Genomic DNA, 15597 nt, shown 5'->3' with positions numbered 1-15597 from the left:
ATCTTTGCCCATAACACGTGCAAAGAATAGTTGCTAGAAATTGCAAGTTTTAAGTCACTATATTTCAAAAAGGAAAAAAGGCAATTCTGGGCTATTCTCATCTTTGGTTTACATCCTAGCAACATTCTATTTTCTAATCTTGTAATGTAGTAAGAGACTTTGCTCTGCAGTTTGTTCCAGTTTAGCTTGTTCACAATCAAAAGTTTTGCCTCACTAAAAACTTTGCCAGTATTAAGATTTATATTTCCTGCGGAACATTTCTTGGTTAAAATTTAATTAATGAAGACTTGTGGTCAGAAGACATGGAGCACTCTTGTACATGAGAAACCTAATGTAAGAGAAGTTATTTTCCCACACTTTTGCAATTAAAAGATTGCCACTGCGCTGCAATTATAGAACACCCTGATGCAGTCATTGTAAGAAAAAGAGATTTGCTATTGACCATCCCTTTCTAACAGCTCTGCAGTGAATGTGGTGCCAGGTTTTGCACAGGTAAGTTTCAGAAGAAGGGTTTTATTTTGAACGAAAGGAATAAGGAGAAAGATAGTGGGACAGCAATCTCCAGATATCTGCTGTCCCAGAAAATGGCCTGTGTGAAACTAAACAGACCGGAAACTAAACAGGCAATTGCAGGATCCATGCAAGAAAGGCAGACTACCAGGTGATACATGCCAATGGTTTGTGGAGGGAGGGGGAAGGTGGGAGGCTTTTAAAGTCTCAGAATAGTGCTTGATGCATGTTTTATATAAAATATTATTGCTATTTGTATAAATGATTTCGTTCTGTCTGTCTTCTCTCTCTTCTGGACTCGGTCGGGCCATGTACAAATCCCAATCATTCAACAGTACTGGAGAGTAGATAGTATTTACCTCAATAATGGTAGTTTCTTTTCGATTTTTTTTAACCCTCAATTCAGATGATGGTTCGAAGCCAACGCCTACGATGGAAACCCAGCCTATTTTCGATGGAGAAGGTAAGAACATCCCTTAAAATGACAAAAAAAAAGAAAAGCTAATTCCCTCTCCCTTTTCTCTAGGATTTATGGCTCAAATGCTTTCTTTATCCTGCAAAACAGAAAAGCCAGTGAATCTCATAAGTTATCCAAATTTCACGGTGCCCTTGGGACCTGAGGCATTTTCCCTAATCCTTTTACATCCTCCCCTCTTTTCTGGAATCCAACAATAACACCAGTTGACCAGATTCCTGGGGTAATCCTGGAGGAAAAAGTATCACAGGGCAAAAAAAAAGGGGTGCATCAAGTCAGAAATGGCAACTTCCTTTAGACTGTCCTTACCCCCTACTGTGATACCAATGCTGGGAGTTTCCTAACCTCTGCAGCGTGTTACAGCTTCACAAAAGGAAGGGTAATGCTAAACCACAGCTTGTGAATGTTGACTTGGAAGAAAATTGCTGGGAGGTTTCTTTATTTAGCAGTTGCTTTCATTGACGCACATACTATTTAAGCAAATGAAGTCATTGTCCTGGGCCCACTTAATAGATGGCCCACCAAGGCAGTTTCCTTCTCAGATGGACAATCTTGCAATTGTATTATTCTGGAGAGGGAATGTCAGACCTTAGTCCCTTGGAAGCCTTTAAACAAGGGTAAAATTGCTGTCATCAGAGGGTTCAAGCCTTTCACACATACGGACATAAATACCCATGGGGATAGTGGTCTTTTGGTAGTGAATGGGCCTAGTAGAGGCTGATTATATCTTGCATATTGCCTAGAATTAGTGCATGTTTTCTACACGTTTAAACCCACAACCATTATAGTAAAGCAATGGGCAGAAGTATGAAACACTGACCCATCTGAAACTGTGGACCATAAGGTGGTGAGGGAAAGCCTACGCATTTTCCTAGTGGACTGCTGTGCTTCACACTTTTTCAAAAACTGGATCAAAGACAGAAATGAAGACTACTGAGCAAGAGTATGTGGAACTGTACTGTTGATACTTCCTGCCTTCTTGTAAAAACAGGTGATGGGGTGGGGTTTTATTGTCACTAAAATAAGGTTATTTAGTGACAAGATGCTGTAGTCCTATCACTTCCATTTAGTGATTGTAGATTTGCAAGCATCTTCTTGTGAGCTTTAAGAAATAGCAAAGCTCTTGGAGCAAAAAGCTTTCTCAAATAAACAAGGGAGACTGAAGCCATTCTGCCTATCTGTTGTTTATATCAAAAGTTCCTTGTGGCAGCAAGCACAAACTTCTGACCTTTAGGTTTTCCCCTCAGAGGGTGTCCCCATAGATATTCAAAGGAAAGAATACACTAGTAGAATGCGGGAATGAGATGACGTGGTTAATATAGCCTGTTCAGAAGTGCCTTCGCAGAAAGGTTCAACATTTTGGTTGTCCAAATAGAATTAGGCAAAGTTCTTGAAGTGGTGCAGAGAACAGACCTTTTCTGGTCCTTCTGATTACAGGTTGAGTCTGAAAAAAAGTGTTATCTATCTTCTATGAAAACCATTTTCAATCAAAAACCTTCACATTGATTTGATTTGTAGGTGAACTCAAGTATGATAAATGGGCTTGGACTGTATGATGAAAGATTGCCTCTCACAAATGTTACAGTATATTATGCAAGTTCTTATCTCTTAGACTTTGAGAGAGAATGTCTAATGCAATGGCTTCCTGCTGTATTAGCAGTGTCCCTTATGAACTGGGAGAAGAGACTGACAAGCAGGTTAATCAAGCTATGCGTCAATGAATAACCTCTGCTAAATTTGTCACTCTACATTTTTGTCATCTATATTAGTAAAATAGCACTAACTAGATTTCAGTGCTGGTTGTAGCAATAAGCACAAGAAAATCCATCTTGTGTCTGACCAAAGGTTTGTGTAATCCAACTACCTTTGTGCATACTGTCTCTTGGTACATCAGATTGCTGGTACATCAGACAGAGTAAGAAGTGTTTGACTTAAAGATGACTTGATTGCAGCCTTCCAATATCTACAGGGAAGTTTATCAAGATGGTGGTGCCAGGCTTTTCATAGTAATGCATGATGAGAGGCAACAATCATAAATTGAAACAAAATATTTGGACTGGACATAAGAAAAACCTTTGTCACAATGAGGAGGTGGAACACATTGCCCAGAGAGATTATATTCTGTGCTTCCTTTCTCAGCCAGTTGGATAAAGTGCAAGGGCAGGTTGGCCCTCCTGCCCTGGCAGCCAGAGGGCCAACCATGTCTTGGTGTGTATCAGGCACAGCATCGCCAGGTTGAGGGAGGTGATTGTCCCATTCTGCTCTGCGCTGGTGTGCAGACTCACCTCGAGTCCTCTGTGCGGTTTTGGATGCCACAATGTAAGAAAGATATTAAGCTATTAGAGAGCGTTCAGAGGAGGGCTGCAAAGGTGGTGAAGGGCCCAGAGGGGAAGCCAGACAAGGAGTGAGTGAAGTCACTCGTCTTATTCAGCCTGTAGAAGAGGAGAGTGAGGTGAGACCTTATAGCAGTGTACAGCTTGCTCACAAGGGGAAGCAGAGGGCCAGGCATTGATCTCTTCTCTCTGGTGACCAGTGACAGGACCCAGGGGAATAGCATGAAGCTATGTCAGGGCAGGCTTAGGTTTGTTATTAGGAAAAGGTTCTTTACCCAGGGGGTGGTTTGGCACTGGAACAGGCTCCCCAAGGCAGTGGTCACAGCACCAAGCCTAACAGAGTTCAAGAAGTGTTTGGACAATGCTCTCAGGGACATGGTGTGATTCTTGGGGATGTCCTGTGCACGGCCAGGAGCTGGACTTCAGTGGTTTGTGTGTGTCCCTCCCAGCTCAGGACATTTTATGGTTCTAAAGTTCCAAGCAACCTGGTCTATTCTTGTAGCTGTCCCTGTATGAAGCAGAAGGTTGGACCTCAGAATGTCATCCTGAACAATTCCTTGGTTCTATCTCAGCAAAAATGTCATGATACTTCCCTAGAATACTCTTGTAATCTTGGGTAGGTCTTCCTGGGGGATTGCTTGTACTTGGTTTCTGACACAAATGGCAGATGATGGAAAAGGGCAAACCAGTTTTCCATTCACCTCAGGTCTGGAATCTTCATAGATGTTCATAGGGGTTAAAGTCCAGATCCCATTCCTTTCAATTGAGTTTGAGAATTGATGGGCTCCTGTAAACTTGTATATTCGAAGTCAGGCAGCCAGGGTGGAGCTGATAGCAACATGAATGGACAACAAAAATGTGGGGTTTTGGTTTTTGTTTTGTTGGGTTTTTTTTTAAATTGAAATTTTTATTTTTTTGTATATTGCCTTTGGGTGCCTACCTTCAGTACACAAGGGGCTGACTTTTTTCAAAGGGCATTAAATGCACTCAGCTGCCCCTGAAATGTGTGATGCCTCTTGGATCTCAATATTTCCAAGATGAAGGTTCACCTTTCTCATGTTTTCACCTACATTAGAGGATAATGAAAATTCACATTTCAGGCATAATAAGTTCCCCTCCCACTCCCTCCCATCCTCCCTGAGGGCATAACAGAGCAGTGCCAGAGATAATGTAGATCAAACAACCTAAATTCTCCTGTCCAACGTTTGAATCATAAAGCAGTCATTTAAAATTATTTCATTTCATTATAATGCAGATCTTAGAGATGCTCATAGTGAATCTTTTCTTAGGACAAGATTCTTCTCTGCTGAAGAGTCTTGTATTAATGTCCTTCCTACAGTTAAAAAAAAATGTTCCCTCCTGCACTTCTAGGCTCTGTTTACTTTGCTTTCATCCTCTATTTAGTTTCAATGTGCAAGGTGTAGTAATTTCCTAGAGAATATCTCTTTTTAATATCTACTCATTTTGGTAAGTGTCACCTCTTAATTCATTGGGAATCTACTCTTATCACAGAGCTGTTCTTCGGAGGAATCTGTTTCTTGCTTGTATTAAAAAAAAAAGTCCAGGTTATCTGGATTGAAAATGCGTTTTTGGTAGATTCCAAAGGATTAATTTCCTTTTCTCTTTCTTTATCTTCTTTCCCCAGAATTCCTTTTAGTGCACCTTTCAACCTCACTGAAAGATGTGCACCATTGTGTTTCTAAAGGTCTTAATTCCTCAGCATCTATTGTCTTTGGTTGTCCCTTCTTTTTCAGCTGTAGACATACCCAGTCCATATGGTGCAGAGTCAGAGCTAAATTTCATTCCAGATTTAGGAGTTTGAATCTAGCACTTTGGGCTCTTTCTGGGGGAAACTACATCAAATTAAACATTGGGTAAGAGCTAGGAAGGGGAGAAGCACCAAAGTAGAAATAGTCCATAAACCAAAGTAGGTAGGTGTATTTATTTATAGAAGTACATCATGACTGAGTGTTGATAAAATAGTATAGTGAAACCTGCAGACAAGGCAATTTTTTATATTCCAGCAGTAGTAAGTTTGCTTAACAGTGTTCAGCCTGTATTTCCTTGTGAAAAAAATGCCCTGAACACAATTGCTACAATGCCTACAACCCATGTAGCTGAAAACATTTAGGAAGGAAAAATTCCCTTCCATTCTTTTTTTTTCCATACTCTTGTAATGTGTATAATCAGTTTATCTTGTAGGTAGCCTGTTTCTCACTTTGGTGAGCAGATCCATGTGAATGTCAACAAGGGAGCAGGAAAACTCTCGTGAAAAGTTCTTAGAGGAACTTAAGAAAAACTTCAGAATTTACTATATAAGGCATGTTCTTGTGGGAACTAAAAATTTTGCAGAAAATATCAGTTCTGCAAATGTCACTTGAAGCACTTTAGCACATGGTATTGAGTACTGCTTTGCTCAGTTCTAATCAAATACTGAAGTTGTGTCATATCTGTGGCTTAGGGCAGGTTCTGATGTGTTTTGATGTTGATTATAACACCTCAGAGGAGGTGCTCTAAGCACTTTTTTCCACGAATTTGTTTGGATGTCTTGGTTAGTGCATCAGACATGCTTTTCTAACCAGAACTTGTTTCTTTAACAGACTTCCTTTCAAGTCTTTCCAGAAATATCTTCATGTCTCTGCCTATTTATTTTGGATTTTGTTGTTGCTTGTTTTATGGAACTGACTGTGGCCAGCTCTTCTTGGGCAGTTAAAGCAATATTTAAATTCTGGATTGACTTTTTAAAATCTGGATTTCATATGTACTTTTGGGGAGAATGACATATACTACTGCACACATCATAACCTTTGAGATCTCTAAGTCTTGAGGAGAAAGACTTCAAACTAGAGAATATAGGAAGTGGAGGGTAGAGGGAGTTAAAAATGCTTTGCCAGCAGAGAGGTACTCTCTGGAATGGGAAGATCATGAGATAACTCTGCAGAGGGTTTACAAATAGTGGTTCATAAGAGGTAGAAGACTTCACCAGGGGATGAGCCAGTTGCTACAAAGATGATGGATCAGTTAAGGCATGATTGTAACACATGTCTTGACTTCTATGAATATAGATGGAGAGAGTTGGATTTGTCAAGCTTGGAGAAGACTCCAAGGAGACCTTATAGCAGCCTTCCACTACTTTAATTGGGCCTACAAGAAAGCTGGAGAGGGACTTTTTACAAGTGCATGTAGTGACAGGACAAAGGCTAATGGCTTTAAGCTGTCAGAGGGTAGGTTTAGATTAGATATAAAGAAGAAATTCTTCACTCTGTGTGTGGTGAGGCACTGGAACAGGTTGCCTAGAGAAGTGGTGGATGCCCCATCCCTGGCAGTGTTCAAGGCCAGGTTGGATGGAGCTTTGAGCAACCTGGTCTAGTGGAAGGTGTCTCTGCCCATAGCAGGAGGGTGGGGACCAGATGATCTTTAAGGTCCCTTCCAACCCAAACCATTCTATGATTTTTGAGTTGCAACAATGTGTATTTACAAGTTGCTGTAGTTTCTTTATGACTGGTTTTTTTTTCTTTCAGAAATCACCGCACCCACCCTTTGGATTAAGCACTTGGTCATCAAAGATTCCAAATTGAACAGCTCCAGTATAAGGAATTCAGGTGATGTTCTATCTAAAAATAAAAGTTTTTAGCTAGTCTGCAGTTCCTCACCATCTGTTCTTGTTTCCTTCATTCTTAATTGTAACTATCATGTTGCTTGTGCAACTTGAAGTCTGGGCTATAAAATTATTTTAGATAACATTGTTTTTTCTGCCCAGAGGGCCATAGTCAATGTGTGATGAGGGATGTTTGTTTCCCCAAAGCATAACTGGGGGAACCTCTAATTTCTTGATATGTTAGTTTATCCCAACCATCTGTCATCTTTTGCTGTTCAGCATGGATATACAAACTGGTATGTTTGGCTCAGAGATCTGGGCTGTGGTTTTGGGCTAAGCAGTTGCAAAAATACAGACAGGGGATTCTTTTCTAGAAAATCAAAGATTTTTTGCGGGGGATATTTTTTGATAGAGAAATGATTGGATTATTTCACAACTGGAAGTCGGTTACTTATGTCTGGGCCTAGGAAAATAATGAGATTTTTTTTGGTGGATGAGGGAAGACCCAAACGTAAAGAACAGCAAAAACAAGATCATGAATATGGGTGAGAAAAGAAAAAGAAGGAAGATGTGAAGTTAGGGTGTAAAACTTGAAATTGGGGATGAGGGTGAAATGGTGTGGAGTCATTGACATCACAAGCAACTGGAGAATCTGAAGGGGCAAGTTAGGCATTCTTAGCAAGTTTGTCTGATATATTGTAACTGAAGTGGGAGAAAGGAAGAAGTTAAAAGGAATATCAGAAGAACAAAATTGCCATGGATTTACTTCAAGGTTTGAATAGGAGCTACTACTGTTACATATATTCAATGAAACATATGCTTAGAAGTGCTGTTAGGAATAATTCTAGTCACCTGAAATGATATCTTGATACCTCATCCCCTGATATTTCTGGATTAGCTAGAGACCATTCATGACAGTTCCTTTAACCTTCCTGTGCCCCTTCTCAGCCACAGGGTGAAATCAGTGCTAGGTTGGGTGAAATTCTCTTACCCGAGTGGAGAAGAGCTCTTACAGGAGGACATTCAACATTGCCCAGACTGCAGTTTTAACAAGTCCCCTGTGCTTCACCTCCCAACTGTTTTTGTAGCAGGGTGGTCTGTGTAGGATCTGCTTGTGGGAATCATATCAGATAGTGTATGAATATCAACATCCCATCCTTTTATAAGGATGTCTTTCATGGAAGAGCAAATGCAGCTTCAAACAGCAGCTCACAGTGCAATTAAAGGTGGCAATTTAGTATTAAAATCCTGTGTAATGGTTCCTACCTATCTTGGAGACCAACTTTCCTTCTAGTGCAGCAAACCTGGTGACTGTGATGGAAACAAGAGTTCCTAGATCTGGGCACTAGGAGGTTACTAAGGGACTTGGGAGCAGGAGGGTCTTTTACTAGTGAGCCTATGTCCCACCCTTTCTTGGACTATCAGAGTCACAGGCTGGCTTTCATGTTGTAAGGGCAATCATTTTGTTCAAGTGTTTAGTCAGGAGGCTTACCTGATGTGAACTGGAGTTTTGTACACAGAAGAGTGCCTTTTGTGAGTTTACTTTTGTCCAATTTTTCAATTGTCTCTGATGTCAATTCTGTTACTCAAACAAAAGTATTGTGGGTGCATGCTACAAATGAAAAAGAAATGATCTTCTGGAAGACTCAAGAGTTCTCTCAGAGGTAGTTTATACAGCAAACTAAAAGGAGATGTGTGGTTCATCTGACTCAGCCTTACTGGCTGGCTTGACAGATGCTTATTTGCTGTAGGGTCTTATTAAGAGACTAGTTTGTCAAACTTTATCCCCAGATTTCCACATTGGGCCATACAAATATGCAGTCATCTCGGTTTTTTACACGGAATTATTGATATTGAGAAATGCTGCCTAGGGCTGGGGCTTAGCTGGTATTAGGTATAGGCTACTTCAGTCTGTTTCTTTCAACTAGTGAAGCCTAGTCCCCTTGTTTGGCATCTTTCATTCCTTTCATCACTTGTCACATATGTTAAAAGGCAACATAGAGTAGGTGGGATCAAACAAACTGGGTGAGAAGGAAAAATTATAATTTAGAATCACAGTTTTTCAAATGTCTTTAGGTCTGTCTTGGCTGTAGGTGATGAAACAGCTCTCATGAGATCGACATGCAAAATTAGGGGCTGTTTTTCATTACTTTTGGTCCTTGTCAGCTTGAAATATTAATGCTTAGCACATTTCTGATTTTTCATTTATTTTTAAAGGATTAAGGTAAGTTTTACTAGCAAAAGATGTGGATTTTTGGGTTTGGTAATGCCTCAGCTATGTTATCTATCTGAGCTTGCACTTTACAGTCTTGAAGTAGATACAGCCTGGTATCCTCTCGTAGTAGTTTAATGGGATCACTGAAATTGGAGGTGAGAAAAGACCTAGTAGGTCATCTAATCTACTGCCTTAGGGCTAGTGAATGTTTATACTGTACGAAGAGCAGCATTTTCTAGAATAAGATAAATGCCTTAGATAATAAAGATTTTGCTTCTTACCGCAGGAAGCTACTCTGCTCTCTGAACTCAATCTCAGGTTTTCTTCATTTGTAATATTCAACCTAACTCTTCTTTCACTTCTGTTCTTTTTCATTAGTCTTGGGTTCTTGAGAGCCTGCCCTGTTCCTTGACATTTGTACAGTGAAACACTTAACCCTGGTCTCTCTCCTCCCTGCTGTGGCTATATAGTCCTGTCCTTTGCAGTGAAGTCCAGTAGATATTACTGTCAGAGGATGTGCGCTGCACTCTGATCAGCACTGTCATTGGACGACATAGAAAACAAGGACCATCACTATACCAACCATGAGGAGAATTTAAGAATTGCTATATGGAGTCAAATAGACTCTTTAAGCTGCTGTCATTGTCTCTGGTTAATGTTAGGTGAACCAACCACCAGGCAGCTGAGCATTGCAAAACCAGTGACACCCATGTTACATATGCAGCCTGTATCTTGGAAGAGCTGCACTTGAAATCCAAGTGTTTCACCTTCTGTTTAGTGTTGACAAACAGAAATTCTGCTAAAACTGACCTCTTTTTTTGGAGCATTTACATTTTGCTTGGCATAGGGATTAAGAAAAGCAGAATGACTCTAGTCTGATGTTTAGAGCACTTGACTGAGAATCTGTCTCCAGGTGTTTTGCCAGTTTCTATACTCAGTAAAACAGCATTGCTAGGAGGGATTGTTAGTGCTGTTTCCCCAGCCCACCTTAAAGATTTAAATGACGACTAGATCCCTTTCTCAGTAGGGTGAGATGCAGGTTCAAACATTCTTGGCCAGAGGCAGGAACCAAATATGAACATCTGGGCTGTTGAACAGCAGAAAAGTTATTTGTCTATACTTATAAACTACGTCTTATGTCTGTATAAATCCTAAAAGCCTCAAAGTCAGTTTTCCTTTTGGGGGCAAGTGAAAAAATCTAGATTAACACAGTATTATTTGCTGTGGCAAGATGACAAAACCATTTTTGATGTTTGTTTTTAATTGCTTTTCCCCTTTTCCAAGCATGCACACGCACGTGTGCACACACATGGATACCCTAAACTAAGCAAGCCAGTTATTTAGCACTGTGCTCTGTGATCGGGCATTTTTAATATTGCCAGAGCATGAGGTGATAGCTGGAATGTTTGCAATGGCTGTTCTCTAATCAGCCTGACTGGGAACCATCTTGTCATTCTACTTTTACTGTTTCAGCCTCCTCCCTCCCACTGCCCCTCTGCCCCCTGCAACCTAGTCCAGCCTGCAACAGTCCAAATAAATTTTTTTTTTACAGTTCTTAACCTAGGGAAACACTTGATAATATTTTGCACTTGCAAGAAATCTAATGGCTGCTTGTTTAGGAGCACCCCATCTCCACTGAGGAATCCAGGGTTTTTCCTTACTTCCAGTGTTGGGTTATCTCCAAATTCATTTGAGTGACTTAGTGACTTGGTTTTCGTTAGCAAGAGTTTCCAGCCTGTATCCCACTTACCGTGACAACCTTTAAGAAAACCACAGAGTGATGTAATGAGTCCATGCATGGAAAAATAAACAGCTCTGGAGAAACCAGCAGTAGCAGCCTCGAGTCACTTGGGTTTTGAACATGATGTTATTTGAAAGGAAGAATGAGTAATATATTAAGGTTAGCAGCTGAAGACAGGTTTGTGTGTGCCTAGTTTATTAAAAAAAAAAACAAAAAAACCCAAAAAAACCCCCATAGCTCTTTATTTCAAAAATCATGCTTGCCATTTGGGGGCCAATTCCATGTGGCATATTTTGTTCAGTTCTGGCAGCCAAGCATTGCTCAGGCACCTCATGGATGGCAAGATGGTATTCCAGTGATAGAACTTCCTCCTGTCAGGAGCTCTTAGTGGACAGGCTATAACTGCAAATGAGCTTTGAAAACAAGAATGGTGGTATTCATATGTCTGTTTCTTAAATGAGCACACTTGGAAACCAAACTTTAGAGCTTTTCAAAGGGAGAAACCACTTGAAAACTGCATGTCTGTGTATATTCCACTATCTACCCCAAAGGGTGTCCCTGTGCAGTTTGTCTCCAGATATCTGCACAGTGAGGTGGAATGTGATTGTATCAAGTGTACTAAATTATAACCCAGGACCTGAGTTTTCTGGATTGTTTGTGTTCCTTAAGGTTTTTCCCACTTGCAGGAAAAAAAGGCAAGAAAAAAGCCATAGCACCCCAAAAAAACCTTGTCTCTAGGACTTGCCTAGGAAGTTATATCATTTTGCTGCATGCCTTTCTTAATGACTGGGGATAGTGATTACTTCTAGGGGGAATGCACTTGTGGGTATGTTGCCACAGCCATATGGAGGCTTTCTGGGATTCCATACATTAAAAAGGAATCTGCTTGAGACTGTATTGAGAATCAGCATAGTTCCTCTTGAGTCAGGTGAGATCAACCAACATATAATGGGACAGAGCCTGCTGATTTGCCCTGGAACAGGAATATGACAGTTTTGGTGGAATACCCCCAAAATAGCCAAGGTTAGACAAAAGTTTAATTTGTTATAAGGACATTCCTTTTCAGAAGTGAGGCTAACCCCAATGGGCTTGAATGCCTATATTACTTTCTACAGTGGGGAGACATTGCACCTGTTTGTGTTGAATGTATAGTTATTTGGAGTAGGAGTGAATGTCCTTGTGCCTTGGAAATGTGCAGCACTTCAGAGAACAGGGAGCCACACGTAGATTCAGATGAGGCTCTGGAAAAGCAAAACAGTGTTTCAAATGGGGGCAGTTTCTCATCTGTCTTTATCCCATCTCAGCCTTATTGCTTAGGTGTCTTGTCCTACTCTTGGTGCACAGCACTCCCCAGCTTGTGAAACCATGGACCTCTGCTTCTCCTGCTACTTTTCTTCTACTTCCTGCTACTACTAAGCTAGCTGTGTTAGTTCCAAACTGGCTGTCTGTCTCTCCATGCCAGTTGTATTAATGTTTCTGTCCAAATGTCTATTACAGGATTGTAGGCTCTTCCTCAGTCTGTGGCTGGTTAGTGTTAGTTAGGATACTAAGTGGAGGGAGATGAGTGCAAGCAAAAGTTGCTCTCACCTTGGCAGGAAACCGTTTGAAATGGGGATGTAGTCAGGCATAACTGTGCTTTAGTGACATCTGAATAAGATGTTAGTGGCATTTGAATTGGAAAATTTTGGTGCCTGGGAATGACATTGTAATGCTGACTGCAGTCCATGGTAAATGTTTTGGTGCTTCTGTCTCCTCTGGATAGAACACCTGGGATTAGTTTGTGGCTTTTGAATTTCTCCATAGCTGAAGAGCAAAAAAAAGAAATGTCAGTGATGGTGTCAAGAACATGAGTTTGTGGGAGGGAACCAGTGTGTCAGAAAGCTTTTGCTCTTTCTATTATCCTCGCTTAATGTATTCTTCTTGGCTCTTGTCCTGCATCTTGAGTCATTGCCTCAAGACAGTGTTCCTCTGACCTGTCAAAACTATTGGGCTAAAAATCTGAGTTTATGGTCCCATCTGCCAGAACTGTTTATCTTCAGACCTTTGTGTTAGTCTTCCCACCCCTTCTTTTTGTGAGTGTTTGCTTTGGTTTTGAATTCATTTTTATTTAGATTCTGGTTTGGTATCAAATCAAGCAATCCCAAGAGAAGCTCCTGTTGGGTATGATATGAACACTTACTAATTCCATTACATTTTCACAACAAATATCTATGCTCTTATCTGCTGAGTCTTTGTTTCCTTACAAGCCAAAATGTGATGTCTCTTCCTTACTTTTTATCCCTCCCTTCCCTTTGTCTCCATCTGTGGTTTGGGCATCCCTTCCTGTCTTGACTGCTGCTTGGGAGGCCTCTGTCTCTTCCTCCCTCCTGCAAGTTCTGAGAAGCTATGATATGTGTGATGCCCAAGTGTGATTCTCCCATGGTCTCAGTGTGACAGGTCTATGTGATGAAGAAGGGAGTAAATATGGGAGAACAGAAGCAGGGGGATTGGAAAAATCTAGGACCAGAACCCTTCCCAGACAGCCAGCAAACAAAGTCATAAATAACATGCCATTGGGGACCAGTTAATCTGCTCTATGAAAAGGTGCAAAGTATACAAGTGGGAAAAATAACATTGTATAATAATCGTCATGCAACCATAGGTGTTAAACCATATGCAGCTAGGCAAATAAATGAAGCTCCCCCTGAGTGCTGTGTGATAAATCATTCCCAAAGAATTCAGTCACTCCCCCCTCCTTATCCCCCAAAGAAAGAAAACAAATTACTTTAGACATGGAGTCATAACTGCTGCTCTGCAGCTGCCAGTTAAGTCAAGTGGACAGAGAGCAGTAGGAGAGGGGCAAATATATAAGAAGTCAGGGTAAAAGGGGAAATACAAAACAACCCCACATTTAAAACCACTGAGGATTTGGTGGGAAAGAGAAAGGCGTTACCTGGACATACAGGAACAAACAGAGCGGTCAACTCTGTGGCATTTATTTTGCTTTTTCACAGAAGCTGGTTCATATTGCAGGGCCTGCATTGATTTGCTGAAGTAATTCATTAGCAGCAAAGTGCTCTTTGCTTATATGTAATAGCAGCGTTCAGCACAGGCTTGTTTGTGGATCTGCACATCAGACATCTATTTGAACATCTGCTGATGCCTGTGGAAGACATTGACTCACCTTCTTGCCTCTCTTGAAATGTTCCTGTCAACTTCACAACATTTCTGAGGTACCAAAAGTAAGGAGGAGCCGTTTCAAACTGTCATTTGAAAACTGTCATCAATGACAGTAACTGTCATTGCTAGCTCCTAGATAACCCCTGGAAAAAGTTTAGACCTAGGCTACTCTTGAAAGCAAAAGCCCTGGTGAGGCTTGCAAGTGATTTGCAAGGAGACAACTGAAGAAAAAACCCAATGGTTCAGAACATGGATCAGTGTATCCCTGAGAGTGTCTGCTGCCTCCAGTGTTGTTCGAGAAGGCCCTGGATATTGCCTAGTACAGCATAAGGCTGTGAAGGAGCAGAACTGCATTCTAAAACTTTGGAAAACCCCCTCTCCCTTGAAGACATCTTTTGGTGCTAGGCTTAGGGTTCTCTGCTTTGGTGGGGCTTGGAGATGGGGTGAGTAGATAAGGGAAATGTGTGAGGCCCTGCAGGAACATCAGTAGGGCTTGTGGAGCAACAGCATGGGAAAATGTCATAGGATCATTTAGGTTGGACAAGATCCTTAACTCAGCACTGCCAAGTCCACCACTAAACCATGTGCCTAACTGTCACATCTACATAGCTCTTAAATGCCTCTAGGGGTGGGGACTCAACCGCTTTCCTGAGCAGCTTGTTCTAATGCTTGACAACCCTTTCAGTGGCGAAAATTATTTCTAACATCTAGTCTGAACCTCCCCTGGTGCAAGTTGAGGCTGTTTCCTTTCATCCTCTTTTTACTTGGGAAAAGAGTAACACCCACCTTGCTACATCATCTTTGAATGTTGACTGTGCTCTCTTTACTTTCAAACTGACGTCATCAGTTGTGAGCTATGTTGTAAGAGTCCTTTGTGTATTTTGGGGAGAGGGTAGGGCTGCCATCCTCATGTTCCCTTTCTGTTGGTGGTCATCATTTTGTATTTTGCCAGACCGTCAAAATAAAGAAGTGGTCAATGGGAACATCTGAGTACATTTTATGGTGCAGTTCAGGGAAGGCTTAAGTGCATACTTTTCAGGTTGTTGAAATGATGTGTGAGTAGCTGGAAAGACCTTTTGGTAGAAGACCCCAAGGGCTGTCTCTGAAGAGACAAGAAGGCTGGGCAGAGAACCCACCTTCAGAGGCAGGCAAGGAGATGGGGATATGTTTAAAAAGCAAGGCAACATTCAATCGCCTGGAACACTTGAGGGAGGAAGAGGTGTTAAACTGTCTGACCTCATAAACCTGCCTCTCTTGCTTTCTATTACTTACCAGTAGTAGCATAAAAAGAGAATGCTGCTGTAGGTAGGAAGACCAGTCTGAACTACTTCTTATCTGCCTGTGACAGTTTTCAAAAGCTTTCTATTTGACATCCTAGAATTGCACATTTGCAATACTGTCAAAATAGTGTGTGCTTGTCTGCTCTGACCAGCATAGGTAGGCAAGTTCTCCAAAAATTGCTGTGCTACTTCTTCCAAGCACTATTAAAAACAGGTGTGGAAGTGAAAATAGTTTCCCATTAATGCTAAGGCTTCAGTGGAAACACCTATTGCTTCTTGTTTTATT

General features: G+C 41.1%; 1 protein-coding gene across 1 annotated transcript in view; it reads left to right on the top strand.

Moving 5' to 3' along the window:
- Nucleotides 1–15597, top strand: part of SMOC1 (SPARC related modular calcium binding 1) — an 83515-nt gene that overhangs the window by 42437 nt on the left and 25481 nt on the right. Inside the window, exons 6-7 of the mRNA XM_009069980.1 lie at nucleotides 917–973; nucleotides 6840–6920. Of these exons, the coding sequence (XP_009068228.1) occupies nucleotides 917–973; nucleotides 6840–6920 (138 nt within the window). The remainder of the gene's footprint in view (nucleotides 1–916; nucleotides 974–6839; nucleotides 6921–15597) is intronic.

Source organism: Acanthisitta chloris, unplaced genomic scaffold, assembly GCF_000695815.1.
Source record: "Acanthisitta chloris isolate BGI_N310 unplaced genomic scaffold, ASM69581v1 scaffold3352, whole genome shotgun sequence".
Classification (NCBI taxonomy): domain Eukaryota; kingdom Metazoa; phylum Chordata; class Aves; order Passeriformes; family Acanthisittidae; genus Acanthisitta; species Acanthisitta chloris.
Note: the sequence above shows the minus strand (reverse complement) of the source record. Positions and strands in the feature narration are given on the sequence as shown.